Below are 20,410 nucleotides of genomic sequence, written 5' to 3'. Positions count from 1 at the left end.
ACACAAAATGCAATTTGTAAATGAAGGTGTTTATTATTAAAGGAGAAAAAAAATCCAAACCATCATGGCCCTGTGTGAAAAAGTGATTGCCCCCCCCTTGTTAAAACATACTATAACTGTGGTTGTCCACACCTGAGTTCAATTTCTCTAGCCACACCCAGGCCTGATTATTGCCACACCTGTTCACAATCAAGGCATCACTTAAATAGGAGCTGCTTGACACAGTAAGGTCCACCAGAAGATCCTTAAAAGCTACACATCATGCCGAGACCCAAAGAAATTCAGGAACAATTGAGAAAGAAAGTAATTGAGATCTATCAGTCTGGAAAGGGTTATAAAGCCATTTCCAAAGCTTTGAGAATCAGCGAACCACAGTGAGAGCCATTATCCACAAATGGCGAAGACATGGAACAGTGGTGAACCTTCCCAGGAGTGGCCGGCCGCCCAAAATTACCCCAAGAGCGCAGCGCCGACTCATCAAGAGGTCACAAAAGACCCCACAACAACGTCCAAAGAACTGCAGGCCTCACTTGCCTCAGTTAAGGTCAGCGTTCATGCCTCCACCATCAGGAAAAGACTGGGCAAAAATGGCCTGCATGGCAGAGTTCCAAGGAGAAAACCACTGCTGAGCAAAAAGAACATCAAAGCTTGTCTCAATTTCTCCAGAACACATCTTGATGATCCCCAAGACTTTTGGGACAACATTCTGTGGACCGATGAGACAAAAGTGGAACTCTTTGGAAGGTGTGTGTCCAAGTATATCTGGCGTAGAAGGAACACTGCATTTCATAAAAGAACATTATACCAACAGTAAAATATGGTGGTGGTAGTGTGATGGTCTGGGGCTGTTTTGCTGCTTCAGGACCTGGAAGACTTGCCGTGATAAAAGGAACTATGAATTCTGCTGTCTACCAAGAGATCCTGAAGGAGAATGTCCGACCATCTGTTCGTGTACTCAAGCTGAAACGAACTTGGGTTCTGCAGCAGGACAATGATCCTAAACACACCAGCAAGTCCACCACCGAATGGCTGAAGAAAAAACTAAATGAAGACTTTGGAGTGGCCTAGCCAAAGTCCTGACCTGAATCCTATTGAGATGTTGTGGTATGACCTTAAAAAGGCCGTTCATGCTCGAAAACCCTCTAATGTAACTGAATTAGGACAATTCTGCAAAGATGAGTGGGCCAAAAATTCCTCCAGGGACGCTGTAAAAGCCTCATTGCACGTTATCGCAAGCGCTTGGTTGCAGTTGTTGCTGCTAAGGGTGGCCCAACCAGTTATTAGGTTTAGGGGGGCAATCACTTTTTCACACAGGGCCATGATGGTTTGGATTTTTTTTCACCTTTTAATAATTAACACCTTCATTTACAAATTGCATTTTGTGTTTACTTGTGTTGTCCTTGACTATTGTTTAAATTGGTTTGATGTTCGAAACACTTAAGTGTGACAAACATGCAAAGGAACAGGAAATGAGGAAGGGGGCAAACACTTTTTCACACCACTGTATTATAAAACTTTTTTTGGCAGCGATAGAAGTAGTGATGTTTCCCTTTTACTGTAACGTTACGGGACTCTCACAACGTAAAACAGACGAGTCTGATGGCCGGTTACATAATTGTCCACCGCAGGGTGACGTCAGGTTGCTTTTCTCCAAAAGTTGAAGTCGGTCTCAATTTTTGCCGCAGGCCTTCTAGACAAATCGAAGGACCTGCTTTTTTGCTGAACTGTCTGACGAGTGAAGACTGACGCAGTGTTTGTGAATAAATGCTCAGCCAGCCAGTGCCTCACTAAAGCATTGGCGTTATGCATGGCTGTACTATCTTTACCCTATCAAATCGCCTAAAAAAGGACACTAGGCTGCTAATGTTACAATATAACAGACCTCTACAAAGATCAGATTGCTCGCTTGTAACTCAACATTTCTCCATTCTTGGCTGAGATGGACAACATAGCGCTGCATGAATTGGTCAGCAGCTAGCGTACATTTAGCTATTGGCTTAGTCCAGACAAAACGCATTGAATTTCAGCCTGCATGCACTTTAAAAAAAAAACACTGATATTCGAATCCCTAAATCGAACGAATATTCGACTATTTGAATATTCGGATCCAGCCCTAGTATATAAATCACATATCCAAACTACCATATCCATGAAATGATTAGGTTGAAATTACCTGTAGCCTTCTACAGCTTTTACATGATAGCATAGACTACATTTCCAGAGCACTAATTTATGTTGTACAACAGCATGTTATTATCACTTTACTGCTCTGAGTTTCTATTTTGAACGGAAATGTATTCACCTATTAATTTGCGTTTTTCCAGATTTCCATTTTTGCTATCAATGTTCACATTAAAAGCCTAGTAATAACGGGCTGGTTGAAAGACTTTAACGTGAGATTTTGCTAGAAGGGTTGAATGGCATTCACGGTATCTTAAAGGCAGTTACACACCAACCAGACGGCCGACCGTCGGCAGAAAAGGCAATTGGGCTGATCAGTCTCGCCGAGTTGGTCAAAAAAGTGCCTCGGAACACACCAAAGCGACGAGACGTAATACGTCTCCATAACAGTAGGCGGCGCTAATCTGTATTGTCGCCCAAAAAATGAAAACCGGCAGCCGATTGGACGAACCCGTCACATGGGTTTGTTTTCTCCGGAAATTCAAAGCCAGACTGTCATGGCGGCTTGTTCAGAATACGATCTCATATTGTACTAAAATAGTTCACCGAAATGTGTTTCTGAAAACATTTTAAGCGAGAAATAGGCCATGCAGTTGCTGAATCTGTCTTCATTTCAGATCCACAAAGGTCAGTTTAAAAGATTTTTGTCATATTTTGAGAGGCTTAGTCACGCTCATCCCGCTTGCCATTTCCGGGTGAGTCCCGACTGCCCTGTCTCCGACTGAGCATGTCAGGTTGGCGAAAATGAAGGCCGATAGCTCCTCCAATGGACAACGGCACGGTACACACTGAACAGACTCGAGTCACTGACCTCGCCAGACTGTCCGACGGCTGATAATTGGCCGGTGTGTAACTGCTTTAACATTGTTTGGGAAAAATGGAAAAGTAAAAGGACCAGAACATGGATGTATTAAGAGAGCTGCAGGTTCATATATATATATATATATATATATATATATATATATATATATATATATATATATATATATATCTATCTCTATCCCTTGACTGGAATTAATTAGTGCTGTGGAAATATAAATGATACTCAATTTATCAAGACAAAAGGTAAACATAAAGGAAGTTTGAAATTTGCATTAAAGGGTAACTACCATTTTTTTCAACCTGGACCCTATTTCCTATGTGTTTGTGTGTAAGTGGAACAACAATCTTCGAAATTGGTCCAGTATTAAGCTCTTTAAAGCTCTTTAAGACCTTTCTGTTTAACCAGAAAAAGCTCTGAGGTTTCTAGCGCTAAACGATACTTTTAGCATGTATAGAGCTATTATATTTTCACATAATAGTTTTATTTTGTTTCTGTTGACTAAAGTGATAAAGTGTATTTGACGATGCTAAAATCTGTTTATTTACATGGAGTTTTGCTGATTTCTTTATGTTTAAAAAGGATCTTACAATACAACAGAAAGGTCGATCTCCTTAGAAATCCTTTCCATAATGTTGTCAGACACTTAAAATATTAATCTGAGCCTGTCAATGGACAAGCACTTTTGGGAACGTAAATACAAGCTGCACAATTGCCCTATTAACTTACATTGTAGCTTGCCGACTGCAGCGATCGTGCTTAATACTTGACCAATGTCAGAGACTGTTGTTCAGTCACTTAAAGAACATAGGAAAATAGGGTACAGGTTGAAAAAAAAACAGTAGTTACCCTTTAACTCGGAACAGGTGCAATCGGGACTTACATCATCTTTATAGACCAGTTCTTAATTTGAATTACTTTCTCTTACAATTATGCTGTCTAAAATAAAATATTTACTAAAACAAAAGCCAGACTTTCTATCATATTCACATTAAAAATGAAGTTCTTAGCCTATTTTACAGCCCTATTTAATTAGAACATTGATATTATTGCTTTTGTTCTTTAACTTTGTTCAGTCTTTAATACATTTAGTGAAAGTTATGTGTAATAATTTGTAAAAAGAAAACTTTAAAACTATCACTAAAGGTCAGACATGGGTTTTCCACTGTCTCTATATATCTGTTAGTGATATAAAGCCTTATCTTGAACTAAGAATAACAAATTAAAACATTAGAGGTACTCGTGAAATAGTATCAGTTTGGTAACATTTTATTTTACAAAAGCTCAAAAGTAATATTTTCAAAATAACACAGACAAAAGTAGATTATCTTTGTTCCTTGTTAGGTTTTCTCTACGTATATTTTAAATTTATTATTTATGAGACCATTTGAGAAGTGTGCTTTTTTAAACAGGTTTACATGCATTTTTCCATTCTCTTTTTAAATATCTTACACAGCTCTTTAGAATTCAGACATACATATTTATGTATGTCTGTTCAATATTTAATAAAGAATTGGTCACCAAAAACTATATACATGATTTTTTGAAGAGAGTGTAGTGTGATGGACAGTTAAGATGGGGCTGTTTCCCTGCAGGTATGCCCACCTTGATGGAGATCCTAAAGAGGTGTCTCCAGTTATTGATCAGTTCCTGGAGTGTGTGTGGCAGCTGTCTGAGCAGTTCCCATGTGCCTTTGAGTTCAACGAGCGCTTCATCATCGCAATACACACACACGTCTACTCCAGTCAGTATGGGACCTTCCTGGGCAACTGCCAAAAGGAACGCAGGGATATGAGGTAGGACTGACATACACAGATACACTATATATGCACTGGATGGTCTAAAGAGACATGTTAAACCAAAGGTGTTCACTGTTCTGCTTGTCAGAAATAAGCACAGTACGCATAGTTTTTTCTGTCCAAATGGTAAGTATAGTTTCATTTAATGAGATATGTTTTATTCATTTTATTATCAATTATTATAAATATTATTAAGTAACAACAGTATTTGTGTTATGATATCTACTTTATTATGGAGTTTTATTCCTATCTTTCTTTATTTAATTTGAGAGCAATGTGGGGAATCTTCATGATAACGGAATGTGAGCTTGACAGCAGTGGGGTTAATGACCCTTTCAACAGGAAGCGGATAAATATAGCGGGTTGAGAGCTTGCTGGATTCTGTGAGCAAACTGACTTACTTGGTTGGTAGGGAGGGGCTGGGTTCCTGTGTCTATTTGCTGATTGCTGTGAGGTATCCTGGATGCGTTCCAAGGCTATGCGAATCTCCTGCCAGACCCTCTTGCAACGGTGGATATGCTCAGTAACAGAGGGGACGCCAAGGTCAGTCTCTTGGAAAAGGGAACAGTGGGGGCTGGTAACCGAGGGAGGCTTCAAAGGGGCAGATACCGGAGGCTGAGTTGGCGAGACTGTTGGGTGTGAGTAGTCCACCCAGGTAAGATGTGTACACCAGGAGGAGGGGTTGGATTCAGCCACACAACAAAAGAGCGAACTCCAGATTCTGGTTCGCTCTCTCTGTCTGCCCGTTGGTTTGGGTGTGATAGCCGAAAGACAGGCTCACCGTACTCCCTAAGGCCTTACAAAAAGCCCGAATCACGAATCACATTCTCTACAAGCAAATTAGCAGTCTCCAAAGCTGTAGGCAGCCACGAAGTTTGCTGCTTTCGAAAAAGGTCCACAGTAGTCAAGATGACATATTTACCTTGAGAAACAGGGAGGCCAGTGACAAAATCCAGGGTGATGTGAGACCAAGGTCTACCTTTAAGGTCTTTTAAGCCCCCAACGTCTCCTTCCAGGCAGCACTGCGACCGTTGACTTCAAGGCACCTAACCCTAACCTTAACCCTAACCTTAAAACAGGCAGCGCTGCCTGGAAGGAGACGTTGGGGGCTTGAAACACCGATAAACCCATTAAAAAGCTATAGAATAGATACCTAGAAAACCAGCGCTAGTCTCTCCTGACTCTCCAGCATCATAAAGTTGCTGACTGCGTTGTTGGTTGGTGTGTGTTGTTTGACTACAGGCTTCGTGAGCGGAGTCACTCTGTGTGGCCTCAGCTGTGGAAGGACAGGGCTGAGTACACCAACCCTTTGTACCAAGCTGAGCTGAGCCAGAGTCAGGGCGTCCTGCGACCCAATACCACCCCCTATTGCTTCAAGTGAGTTTCTGCACAAACACACCCAGTGAGACCACATGACTGTATTCTGCCCATAGACTGTATAATATTAATGGACAAAGCATCTGGTTCGGCGAAGTGCTGCAAATGCGGAAGTGCCTTAAACCTGCATTCTGTCTGAATTCCAGCAGGGGGCGACACGTGCGGTTGCAAAAGGAGGTCGGTTTCTGTAGAAGTCTATGAGAAAGTAACCCACTTCTCACTTGATTTATTACCTCAGTAAACATTTTCGTAATGAGTTTATTGTCTCAATAGCTAGTTTTAAGTCTTCTGCAATACAGAATGATGTTAATTTTTTGAATTATGGTCTCATTGATTTTAAAATCAGCAATAAAGCAGAGGGTGTTTTAGGGCGTGGCTATGATGTGATTGCCAGTGAAAGTGTGTAATGTAACGTGGCTCCTCCCTCACTCCTTCCTCTCGTCTAAAATCATCACATCCGCAACCAGGATGGCTGCGCCCTTGATGGCAAACTCGACGGCTCATAGATTTCCACAAACCAATGGGTGACGTCACACATGCTCTGTCCATTAATATTATACAGTCTAGGATTCTGCCACAGAAAGCTACAATTATTCTTGGTTCAGAAGTGTATGATAAATACTGTATGTAGTGGTACATATGGCTGTAGCTTTTATTAGGGATTGACCGATACGTTTTTTTCAAAGCCGATACCGATTATTCGCTATTTTTAAAACACTAAGAAGGCTCGACACAACATGAAACTCTACACATGAACTCGAGCATTGAGAACATTGTGTACACAGAGTTTACTAAAAAAGTAAAAGTAAAGTTTTGAACAACTCACTTTAGCAGTTGGTTTTTCCGCTCGCCACCATCTTGCCAGTCAAAAAGTGTCGATCTCCGAGTTCATATATAGAGCCCCTTGTGATACTTCGAGCAAAGTTTCATGTTGTGTCGAGCCTTCTTAGTGTTTTAAAAATAGTGATTTTGATGCGATCATAGTAGTACCCCTAGCACTCCCGAAAATACAGTCAATCTTAACCCTCTGATGCATGAATTATGAAAGCCTGAGTAAAACTTTTTTTTTTTAATATATATAAAAAAAATATATATACATATACATATATATATATTCACTTTTTTTTCAAAAATATGATTTTTTCAGAAAGTTACAAACATGTCCACTACACTGGACTACATGCGCATAAGCCCTCAACATTAACAGTATAAACTTAATGGAATAATGAATCAAATTGAGTTTTATCATAAATCCATGAACAATTATTTAATTGTATGCTTTGAAAAGCTCTTAACCATACTTTCACACACTTTAACATTCTATAGCCCTATTGCAGCAGCAGTGGTAGCAAAAACTGTCCTGTCCTGTTAGTAGTGTCCTGAGGAGTGTCCCAGGACAGTCAGACACTGTCCTGTACACTGCCCTGTGACTCCCAGACACTGTCCTGTCACTCCCACGACTGTCCCGGGACAGTCAGACACTGTCCTGTGACAGCCAGACACTGTCCTGTGACTCCCAGACACTGTCCTGTGACACCTAGACACTGTCCTGTGACTCCCATGACTGTCCTGTGACACCCAGACACTGTCCTGTGACTCCCATGACTGTCCCGGGACAGTCAGACACTGTCCTGTACACTGTCCTGTGACTCCCAGACACTGTCCTGTGACTCCCATAACTGTCCTGGGACAGTCAGACACTGTCCTGTGACACCCAGACACTGCCCTGTGACTCCCAGACACTGTCCTGTGACTCCCATGACTGTCCTGTGACACCCAGACACTGTCCTGTGACTCCCAGACACTGTCCTGTGACTCCCATGACAGTCCTGGGACAGCCATGACTGTCCTGTGACACCCAGACACTGTCCTGTGACTCCCATGACTGTCCCGGGACAGTCGACACTGTCCTGTACACTGTCCTGTGACTCCCATGACTGTCCTGTGACTCCCAGACACTGTCCTGTGACACCCAGACACTGTCCTGTGACTCCCAGACACTGTCCTGTGACTCCCAGACACTGTCCTGTGACACCCAGACACTGTCCTGTGACTCCATGACTGTCCTGGGACACCCAGACACTGCCCTCTGACTCCCAGACACTGTCCTGTGACACCCAGACACTGTCCTGTGACTCCCATGACTGTCCTGTGACACCCAGACACTGTCCTGTGACTCCCATGACTGTCCTGTGACACCCAGACACTGTCCTGCGATATCCAGACACTGTCCTGTGACACCCAGACACTGTCCTGTGACTCCATGACTGTCCTGTGACTCCCAGACACTGTGTCATATGACTTGTGTTGGAAAATATACTCAGCAATGCATGACATTCACTTCATTGGACACATGGTTAATTGCAATTTACTACTTATTTGAAATAAAATTTTCAAAACTAAAAGAATAATATTGTTCCTTAGGTATTCTGGCATATCATCATATTTTTACCTCTAGGGTTCTCCTGGTATAGAAGGATTGGCAGGATATTCCAGCAGTGGTCAACAAGTGTGGCTGTCTGTCAGCCATCTTGGATTCAGAGGAGGTTCACTTGTAGTTATAACAACTAACCACTGAATAAACCTCAATGGAGGGGAGCAGCAGAGAGCATCCTAAGGGCTGATATGCAATTCCACTATAGAAACGAATGCATTTTGGAGAAAATGACTTTTAAACAGCTGTCCACTGTAGTGACCGCTATGCGCCAGAGGGTTAAAAGTGGCGCTTCCGTCCTAATTATGCTTTTAAATGAAAGTTTGACTCTTTGCATTTTGGCGAGGGTTACGCTTTAATGAAACCGATAACAGATATTTGGAATCGATAGGCATTTTACAGTGAAAATGAAAATCTTTAAGTCAAAATTAAGATTTTGGAATGTTACAAACTCCAACACAAAGCTTTCTTTAAATGCTTTAAGCAATTATTTAATAAATTAGAAACTTTCACCATAATACACAGTAAAAGATAGTCAGATAGTGTTGTGGCGGGGACATTAAGTCAGACTCAGTGGGGAGTGAAACCGAAGCAGAGGGACAGACACAGAGCTATAGCGGAGCCAAAGTAGCGCTCTTTTTAATTAATTAACTTTATCGTTATCGGTCAAATAAAACGCAGATACAGATAATCTGCAAACTGCAAAAAACGGCTCGATAATCAGCCAGGGCTGACAGTCGGTCTATCCTTAGTTTTTATGACATTTACATTTGTGTTGAGACATGTCATTTGACAGTAAAAAAGGCAAAATAAATACTGCTGTCCTATGTATTTATTGCCTTTCGAAATAACAGTAATACAATAATTTGTATATCTTTACATCACATCTATTTTTAGAACAGTCAAACAGTACTCTAGAAAGCATTAACCGGTCCCAAAAGTCTTGAATTTATTTTTCTGACTGCAGATATCCCTGTTCTTTTCTTTCCTCCTTATCAAAATCAGAAAGTGTCCCAGCTCGTTGTCAGTCAGATATAATTACACGTTGTTTTTTAAGAAAAACAGTTAAATAAAACAGTTATTCTTTTAATTTCTCTTTTCCTTTTTGTCTCCAGAATGTGGAAGGGTCTCTATAACCACACGGAGAAATCAACACCTCCTCGCCAGTCACCTGTCGACTTTCTGTCTGCTGTCAAGGAGGAGTCCCAGCAGCTGGAGGAGGAGCTGACCAATCATCAGGAGGTACCGCCAGGAGGAACCGCCCACCACCACCACCACCTGGGCTCCAGACAAGGCATACAACACACAAAGACACCTTTTTGACACCACCATGACCCCTATTATATTCAACATCTAGTAGCCAAAATTAATCTGTTTAAATAAGAGATTAAATACAATTCTCTGAGCAGAAAGTCCAACTGAAATCATGTAAGTTTTTTTCCTTTTTTGCCTAAATTAAACTCTAACTAGTACAGTGCCCGTTGAAAATGTTCCTGTTTGGAACGGGCCGATTGCTTGGCCTGTGGTATTGCTGCTTGTAGAATTCTTCAAAACCAAATTGTACCCCAAAATTACTTACAGAAGGACCCCCAACCCACTTAATATGCAACTCCACTGTATAGCCTACTACTGACTTACTGAGAGAGAGAGAGAGAGAGAGAGAGATATCGTCTTATGTCGTATGTTTAGTGGCTTGACGGTGAACGGTGAAATAGGGGATTTGATTTGCGGGCCATTTTGGTGACGGTAATGTTATTAATGTTATAAGTTAGCAGTAGACTTAATTAACCCGACCCAGGCCGAGTCTGATAAAAACAGCTGTGTCTGCCCGGTTCAGTTTTGAGATTTTCTTGCATTGCACAGCGCTGTTAAAGGAACTCGCCGACTTATTGGGACTTTAGCTTATTCACCGTATCCCCCAGAGTTAGATAAGTCCATACATACCCTTCTCATCTCTGTGCGTGTCATAACTCTGTCTGACGCACCCACCGCTAGCCTCGCTTAGCACAGATCCTGGAGGTAACGGCTCCATCTAAGCCTACTGCTCCCAATAAGTGATAAAATAACGCCAATATTTTCCTATTTGCATGTTGTGATTTGTATAGTCACAGCGTGTACAAATAACAAGGTCACATGAGACACAGCCATCTTCTAACCGTATACATACTGGGAACTATATTCTCAGAAGGTGAAGCACTGCTACTTGGGCGGAGTGATTTGGCAGTGCCCAGGAGGTGAACTGGCATCTCTCCAGCTACCAGTCCACACTCGGTACTTCGATCCGTACGGGGACTCTGGTTCCCAACCCAACTCTTCTTCTTTTTTACTCTCTGATGTTTGTTTTCCTCAGGTTTAGCCCCAGCTGGGCGGCTGGATAGCTCACCTGGTAGAGCAGGCGCCCATATATAGAGGTTTACTCATCGACGCAGTGGCCGCGGGTTCCGACCTGTGGCCCTTTGCTGCATGTCATTCCCCCTCTATCTCCCCTTTCATGTCTTTAGTTGTCTTATGAAAAAAGAAATGCCTAAAATGACCAAAAATAAATAAAAATAAAATAAAAAAGGTTTGGCACCAGCCGCATGGTAGGAACGTCATCAACATGCCCACTCGCTGTGAATTCTCTGCGGACAATGAGCTGCTCTATTCAGACATGGGCTGAATCAGACATTAAACAAACTTTGTAATCGGCAGCTGGCAGGGTAAACACCGTTTAATATATGGTCCAGCTGTTTCCAACATTTGCGTTTTCACATACAGCTCCTTCGAGTAATGTTTAGATGATGTCTGGCTATAGTGAGAATAACTGAGTTATGTCTCTAATCACTGGTGTCCAACTGAAATTCGGCTATCCACATTTCCCACCTCCTTAGGCTGCGTTTACACAACCTGCGTCGGCAGTCAGATGGTCAGGCAAAAACGCAGGTCTTTCCATTCATTTTAAGTGGGGGTAGAGCGTTTAGGTTGCAGCGGGGGTTGCCGCAGGGTGGAAACTCAAAAGAATGCAGCGGGGCTGTGGCGAAAAGTTGAGACTGACTCAACTTTTGGAGAAACGCAACCCCACGTCACGCTGCGGTGGCCGATCATATAACCGGAGATCAGACTTGTCGGTGTGTTTTGAGCTATGGTTTGAGGCGGTAAGAGAGTCCCATACAGGAAACAGGAAACAACACTGCCTTTATCTCTGCCACAAGAACATTTTAAAACACTATGAGGGTAAAAAATTAAACACAAGCACTGAACTGCCCAGGAGTTTGTGTAATACCTGAATGTTCCCTGCAACAACAAAGCACTCGCTATGTCTAAATCGTTTCTTTTCTTTCTCTCTTCCGTGTGAAATAAGCTGCTTTCAAGTGCAGTCGGAAACGTTGAAATGTATAAATTATCTGACGGAAAACAGTCATTGTGAAATATAAAGTCTACTTGTGCTTTGTTGGGGGGTTAAAGAACACAGGATGTTGGAAGACCTTGAATAAAAAGTGTGTCTTGTTGTTCTCTTGTCTCTGCAGAGGATAGCAGCCCTGACAGGGAAGCCAATCACATGGGAGAAGATCGAGGTTCCGAGGAGGAGGACTAGCCACCTACGGCAGACACACCGCGGGCCGGACCCGCCTACCACCTACACAGATACAATCACCAGCCATGCACAGGACAACGGTCACACGCTCTCTTCTGAACCAGCCAACCAGAAGACTCCGACCCAGGACCCCGATCTCACCCTGCCTCTAGGGCCACACACCCAACTCAAGAGTCCCAATCCTGATGACCTCTCCACCCGCAGCGACCTGGAGTCAGGCGTGGCCGACCTCAGCAGCTGCTCGTCCAGCCGTGGGGACGATGGCAAGGACCCAGACTTGGATGAGGCTGTCTTTATTACTGCCTGACTAGAAAAGGGAACCCAGTCGCCTGGCTGGAAGGTAAGAGAAGAAATGACTGCTCTTACACTTTCAAAATAAATAAATATATTTATTCAAACACCTGGAGGGGAGCGGAGGCAAACTGTGACGAGATAACTGACTGACTTGTATCTCTTGTTTTCAAACTGTAGTTTGTCTCATTCCTTCTCCTACTGAAGGGAGTCACAGAGAGGGGAGACACCTCACTGGCTGTTTTTCAGTTCACCTTTTTGACTCTGAAAGACATCTTGACATATTTTTAATTTCTAATTGTTTTTTATTTTTATTTTTTTGCAGAAGGCCAGAAAGGCCTTTTATTTTTTTTATATATGGATGCAGATTTTAGGTTGCTCAATTACTATCAGTTGTACTTTGTTTAAGGAATGCACTATTACTACTGTGAGATAATACAAATAAATGTTACATGAAACCAGCCTGAAATGATGTACAGCACAGGCTTGACGAGGGGATTGAAACAATCTGATGAAACAGTAGACCAACCTTAAAGGGTAACTACCTGTTCAACCTGGAACAACAATCTTTGACATTGGTCCAGTATTAAGCAAGATCTCTGCAGCAGCAGCGGTGAAACAAGCTACAATGTAAGTTAATAGGACAATTGTGCAGCTTGTATTTACCTTCACAAAAGTGCTCGTTTTGCCATTGACAGGCTCAGATTAATATTCTAAGGGTCGGACAACACTGCAGACCGGTGTGTGGCTGCCGGTTACAGCGTTCACGCTTAATGCTGGACCATTTTCAAAGATTGTTGTTCCTATCAGTCACTTAGACACAAAAACATAGGAATAGGATCCAGGTTGAAAAAAACGGTAGTTACCCTTTAACTTGTGTCCATATTTACCATTTCTTCAACAAACTCCTCTTAAAGGAACACACCGACTTATTGGGACTTAAGCGTATTCACCATAACCCCCAGAGTTAGATAAGTCCATACATACCCTTCTCATCTCCGTGCGTGTTGTCACTTATTCGGAGCAGTAGGCTAGATGGAACCGATTACCTTCAGGATCCGTGCTAGGCTAAGCTACCGGTGGAGCCGTCGGAAAGAGTTACAACACACACGGAGATGTGAAGGGTATGTAGGGACTTATCTAACTCTGGGGGGTTACTGTGAATAAGCTAAAGTCCCAATAAGTCGGCGTGTTCCTTTAAGGCAAATCATTTACAACTAAAAATCATTTACAACATGATGAAAGATGAACTGAATGATTTATTTACATTTTTTTTACATTTACATCCTTCTTCAGTGTAAAATAATGTGTTATTATACTAGTAATAGTCCCAGGTATGTCTTTGTAGTGCTATCAGACATTTACTTTAAACAAACTGGAAGAAGCAGATGCGTGGGCAGACATGTCAGTAACGTCATATCTCCTTGGAAGTTCCTTGAGATATAACATACCTATTCCACAGTCTGGACCAAGTTAGGTGTGAGGGGCCACACTAGTAAACTACTTTCAGTCAGTAATTATACAATTAGAAGCTGATTCTGAGTCACAAAAATACTATTTCTCTGGGAAATTATCATATTTGTTCACGTAGAGGAAAGCAGATTGTTTCTAGTGAGTTTGAGGGTTTTCAGATATGAGCTCACCCTAGATCAGTCCCCTTACCCCTTTATGAAGCGTTATTGCTGAATGGAAAAACAGAAATCAAACTGGAGAGTTGCTGCTCAGGAAAATTTAAAATGTTAAATTGTGTGGACTAAACACTGGAAGGCCGTTTTTCCCCTTACCTGATTAAACCTTGTCCCCAGTTGCACTCAAGTCTTAAATTATTTTTTTCCCTATCACTCCATAAAACACTAATGTGCGATAAGGGATCAGTATTTAGAAATAAGAGAATTCAAAGTTATCCAGCTTAAAATAAAAAATACAAAATACAAGTTTGCTCTCTCAGCCATGATGGAGATAAAGGAAGAGAATGTGTAGTAGTGTTAAGTTATATTTACAGTCTGAATGGAGATGTCTTTAACTAGTTTGAACTCATGGTCATAACCAGGAATAGAATCAATAAGAACAAAAATGTTATTGTTTATTATAAGCCATTTATTTTTGTTGTTATGTTTCAGTGTACTGTCAACATTGTATAAGGACCTGATATCCACACTAATGTAATAATATTTATCCTCGGTCCAACTGAACCCTTCCGATCAAATCCAGTTAAATTTGCCAGATAACTGATGTTTCAAATGCCATTGTATCCATGTTTTCTGGATTAGATTAGATTAGATTCAATTTAATTGAGAATTTAAAAAAGCTATAAGACAGATTTCATAGGGCCCTACATTAAGTCAGTGCTAAAAGATAACTGAAGATTTGAAAATATGACTACGTCTAATTTTCCAACCGAGCTGAAAGTTAACCAACCAAGTTTAAGAAATCCCTTAAAAATATATTAAAAAGATCAACTCTGTACAGCCAAATGAAGAAAAAAAAGATTTTGCCCACTTTTTATTGTTGGTATATTATTAAAAGTTTCCCCTTTTAAAGCTGGGGAGCAGTTTGGCTTATTCTGCTGCACTAAGTTGGCAAAAGCTGAATTTTCATTGGCCCTGCCAGTGTGCAGTTTGAGGTCAAATGTCACAATGCTGTTGTGTATGTGACAATACTGACTTCATCTAATTAGCTATAAGTCCCAGGATCCCCTCTCGATCTCAACTTGAATATTTCACTGTAGCCTGTGGTGTGTGTGTGTGTGTGTGTGTGTGTGTGTGTGTGTGTGTGTGTGTGTGTGTTCTGTATCCATTTATGTAACTGATTTATCAATAAATGCACTGTTAAAGGGAACAAAACTGCAACATACTGGGTCTGACTTACTATTTAACATGACATGAAGCACATAAAAACACAGCTTCCAATAACAAATTAAATAAACACATTGGAACCCTTGAAACCACTCATCACAGTATCACAATATAAGAAGGGACTGACACTAATGAAGCCCTTGTTGATGAATAGTCAATGACCAGATTTGATCAGGTGCAATCCAAATGTTGTGATCCGTGTGCATGGCTAAGGGCTTTTATGCCCACGGTCTAGCTTGCAATTGGATGATTGCTATAAAACATGTTGCATTTCTTAGTATTGAGTCTTTTTCTTAACATTCCTCATTTCAAAATAGAAAAACTCCATTTAAGGATTCTAATCACAACTGGTATCTGTATATTTCATAAAGATAGCTCTCGTGGTTGTTTTATTAAAGGTCCCATGGCATGAACATTTTACTTTATGAGGTTTTTTAACGTTAATATGAGTTCCCCCAGCCTGCCACTGGTCCCCCAGTGGCTAGAAATTGTGATAGGTGTAAACCGAGTCCTGGGTATCCTGCTCTGCCTTTGAGAAAATGAAAGCTCAGATGGGCCGATCTGGAATCTTGCTCCTTATGAGCTCATAAGGAGCAAGGTTACCTCCCCTTTCTCTGCTTTGCCCGCCCAGAGAATTTGGCCCACCCATGAGAGAGAGACATCATGGCTTTCAAACGAGCAAAGTGGCAGTTGGTCAAGGCCACACCCCCACCCTCCACCTTGCCCCCCCCCTCTCTCCTCCTCAATAGCATTTAAAGCTACAGACACAGAAATGGCACATCCTAAGGAAAGCTCATTGTGGGACTGGCTCTAGTGGCTGTAATTCTGCACCAAGGCTGAATTCCGGGAAAGAGACTTCAGATACAGTATTAGGGGACCACTAAGGTCTATATGAAAGCATCCAAAGAGCACCATGTCATGGGACCTTTAATCCATTTACATCCTTGTTCACTTCCATTTAAATATATATGATACATCAAGAAAGAAAACAATTATGGTCCAACTTGAGCATTTTGCAGATATATCGGTATCACTACCAGAGTATATCATACTTTGTCCACATGAGAGCTTTATTTTTCAACTGCAAAATGTTCTGTTTTAATAACAACATTTCAGGTATCCTTTGCAAAAATGTTTTTGTTAAAAAACAAAGATCTGCCAATATATATTTGTTAGACTCTAATATCTATATCAGCCTCAAAAATCCAGTAACAGAAGAATTAGAGGCCATTTTCCTAAACTACTACAAACAACTATATACCGAAACCTCTGATACTAAAGTAGAAACAATGGAACATTTTCTTAATGAATTGGATCTACCTCGTATTGGCAAGAGACAGAATGATTTTATCATAGCAGATGTTCCACTAGAAGAGATAAATAATGCAATTGCCAACTTAAAGGTGCAATATGTAATACTGACAGCTAGCGTTTAAAATAGTTACTGCAGTACAAATTCAAAATACTGGAGAGTGTCGTCTCCCCCGGGCCCTCCTCCCCAGACTCGAAGTTCACGGAGGTTGCCAGGCTGAGACCGCAGCATCCACAACAATGTTGCTAGACGCTTGTCTCACATAGCCAGACATTACTCCACAGCACAGCAGAGTAGCTAACGTTGGCTATATTGACAGTCATAGAAACCCGTGCTCACGTGCTCTGTACCCAACTGACAGGCACTCTTCTTGGGGTTAGAATTACGGTAGAAATAGGGTGACCAGACATTCCGGTTTGACCAGGACAGTCCCGATTTTGAGTTGCGTGTCCCGAGTCCCGACAAAAGCCTGTCAGGACGCTAAAATGTCCCGGTTTACACCAACCACTATGGACGTAGTCTTATTATAGCCCGATCATTAACTAAATGACAATGTGTGTGTGTGTGTGTGTGTCAGTCAATCGTAGCGGTCTGCGTCTGCATAATCTGTGCAGCCAGCGTTACAATGTATATTTGTAAACATTGTTGCAATGCCTCTTCTTATCTGTCTCATTTTAACAATAGACAGTGAAAGAAATGGACACAGCGACGCCATAGACTTTGACAGAGACCAGTGAAGTCAATTATTATTCATAATTCATGTACCCTTACCGTAAACTGTTACCATAACTTTAGTTCAAGCCTGTGGCAGCAGTTCCAAATAATTCGTTTAGTGCCATGCAATGAAAAATACCTTTTCACTAAGTTTTTCACAAGTTCAGTAGGTGCATTTTCCAAAAGAATGCTTTAATTCTGAAAAATAAAGTTGGTCCCACACAAAACTCACTCAATGTCTTTTAATATTATTTCTTAGATATGTAGGCTACATTCCAAGACAATTCATGAATATTAACTGAGATACCCCATTATGTCGTGAGCAGTAGGCCTACGTGTGCTGTTGGCAAAACTGTGTCTACTCTGTCTGTGTCTATGTCTGACCTGGGCTGGCACATGTTCACGTTAAATAGCGTGTGCGTGCACAAGCACAACTGTCACGCACAAAGTGTCCCGTTTTAGTTCCGGGAAATCTGGGCACCCTAGGTAGGAACCGCTAAAAATAACACTACCTTGCTGTCCTTTCCCCCCGACTGAATACACTTTATTGGCTTAGAATTACAGCAACAATAGCTAAACACACTGTAAACTCATGGTCGTCTCTTTCCGATTTACAGTCCCCCCTCTCTTGGCTTAAAATAACTCACCGTTGTCGGCTACGGCCACTGAACAGGCTACATGTTGTAAACATCTGTGGCTCGCTTGCCTGATCCTCCAGTAACGTTAGCAGTTAGCAGGGTTAGCATGGCGGCATTCGCCAGGACCAGTCGGGATCACTTTACTGGCTGTGTCTCAATTTATTTTTGAGAGTAACCAACTCGGGTACTCTAGCTATATAATTCAATGTGAGTACACAAATGTTGAAATGACATAAAATGCCCGTAAATAAATAAATACATCTCCAATATTTACCTTGGGTTTGTTACGTCTCTGGTCACGCAACTGTTAGAAACATGCCGGGGTTTTTAGGTCGGGTAGAATTTATCTTCGTTGAGCCCCTTCGTTTGTTTGCTGCTTTCGTGGCTGTATTAAGAGAACGTTACAGCTGTAGCGCGCTGGGTTTACGTTTTTTACAGGTATATCTGGCAACCCAGCTTGGCTGTCAAATTGGGCAGTTGATAACAACACACATATTATTAAAATACTGGCATTAGCATTGTTGTCAGAAAAGATAGTATTTCAACTTAGCATGTTTCCTTAATATCTGATGACGCATTGGGGTCATTTTTGGATTTATTACAGTAAATATATTACATATTGGACCTTTAAAGTCAAGTAAAACTCCAAGTAGTGATGGTTTTCCAGCGGAGTGGTTCAAAACCTTTAAAGAAAAACTAGCTCCCCTCCTGTTGAAAGCATTTAATTTGATTAAAGGAGAAGGTAAACTTCTGCCATCATGGAAATAGGCAATCATTACAGTACTCCCAAAGGAGGGAAAGGACAGGGAATATAGTAACTTTAGACCTATTTCAATTCTCAACGTAGATTATAAACCCTACACAACGATGTATTATGTATTATATTGCAAAAAGAATTGAGAATCTTTTCCTGGAATTGACAAAGACCTAACTGGGTTTGTTAAAAACCAGCGAACACATGACATTTGATAGATAGAACAGAAAAGGAAAATAAAGCGTTGAAACTACTAAGCCTTGACGCCGAAAAGGCTTTTGATAGGGTTAATTCCTATATCAAACTTTTTGATAGATTTGGCTTTAGCGAACAATCAGTAGGGATCATTAGAACACTTTATCAACAACCAACAGCAAATAAAAGTCAATGGATCGTTGTCTCCATTTATCACATTGGAGAGAGGCACTAGACAAGGTTGTTGTCTCAGTCCCACACTATTTGCTTTTTATATTGAACCCCTGGCCCAGGCAATTCGCCAAAAATGAAAAAATACAAGGCATTAAATTGGACATAAAGATCACTTGATTAGTTTATTTGCGGACGATATTTTGGTTCATTTGATGGGCCCATAGACCTCTTTACCTATACTGATGGAAATCCTAAAGGATTTTAGTTATTATGCTAGTTATAAAATAAATATTACAAAGACACAACTTCTGTAATTTAATTATAATCCTTCAAAGGAAATACAATGTAGATATGACGTAAAATGGGATATGGAATCAATAAAGTATTTAGGGGTGAACATAGTTAAAAATCTAAATTATATGAGGCAAACTATAATTCAAGTAACCAAAATATTAAAAAAGATATCAAAAGATGGTCCACCCACCTATATTACTATATCTATTCCAAGTTTTGCCAGTAGAGGTCCCTCAACACCAGTTCTTAACCTGTGACAAACTTTTTTTCTTGATTTATCTGGGACAGAAAGAGGCCTAGAATAAAATATGCAACACTTCAGTTGGCCAAACATAAAGGAGGAATGGCACTCCCAAATCTCAAAGATTATTTTTACCCTGCTCAGTTCTGCCCCTCATTTCTTTGGTGTAATGACAACTATTTTGCTAGATGGAAGGAAATTGAGACATAAGTTGAAGGCTATCAGATCCAGTCAGTGTTAGGAGAAAAAAAAATCACCTTATTAGTCAAACTAGTACAGTGCCCGTTCAAAATGTGCCTGTTTGGAACGGGCTGATTGCTTGGCCTGTGGTATTCCTGCTTGTAGCTTACTCCAGAACCATTGTACCCCAAAATTACTTACATGACCCCAAAGCACTTAATATGCAACCACATTGTATAGCCTACTACTGACTTACTGTGTACTTCTGCTTCAGAGGAAAACATTATACTATATTTACCTGACAAGAACGTTGCAGATTCAGATTTACTATCAAAATATCACAATTAAAATGTGGAGTAGGCTAATCACAGACATTGTCTCATTGCAATGCACCACCCATCTGGCCCTTTAGGAGAATGCTAATATGAAGTTTTTGTTTAACTACATTTTAGTGTTGTCTTTTTCGTCAATGATATCACATGGAGACAGTCAGTGTTTAATGACAGCGGTGCCGTCTCGTCTTGTCATTATTAGAAAATGCATTTTTATTGAGTTTCCTCTTAGCGAAATGCTGAGT

At 41.0% G+C, this 20,410-nt stretch overlaps 1 protein-coding gene across 5 annotated transcripts in view; it reads left to right on the top strand.

The window, feature by feature from the left end:
• The window catches only part of mtmr7b (myotubularin related protein 7b), a 46,714-nt gene that overhangs the window by 18,142 nt on the left and 8,162 nt on the right, over positions 1-20,410 (top strand). For 2 of the 5 annotated variants that reach the window (XM_078267008.1, XM_078266982.1), the window contains exons 11-14: positions 4,597-4,797; positions 6,043-6,177; positions 9,727-9,853; positions 12,118-12,937. In XM_078267008.1, the coding sequence (XP_078123134.1) occupies positions 4,597-4,797; positions 6,043-6,177; positions 9,727-9,853; positions 12,118-12,492 (838 nt within the window). In that variant the 3' untranslated portion in view covers positions 12,493-12,937. Of the gene's footprint in view, positions 1-4,596; positions 4,798-6,042; positions 6,178-9,726; positions 9,906-12,117; positions 12,938-20,410 lie in introns of those variants that run through there. The other 3 variants (XM_078266990.1, XM_078266998.1, XM_078267017.1) reach the window with 3 other exon arrangements.

This window comes from Sander vitreus, chromosome 2 (genome assembly GCF_031162955.1).
Source record: "Sander vitreus isolate 19-12246 chromosome 2, sanVit1, whole genome shotgun sequence".
NCBI classification, from domain to species: Eukaryota; Metazoa; Chordata; class Actinopteri; order Perciformes; family Percidae; genus Sander; species Sander vitreus.
This window is presented reverse-complemented; position numbering and strand designations above follow the sequence as displayed.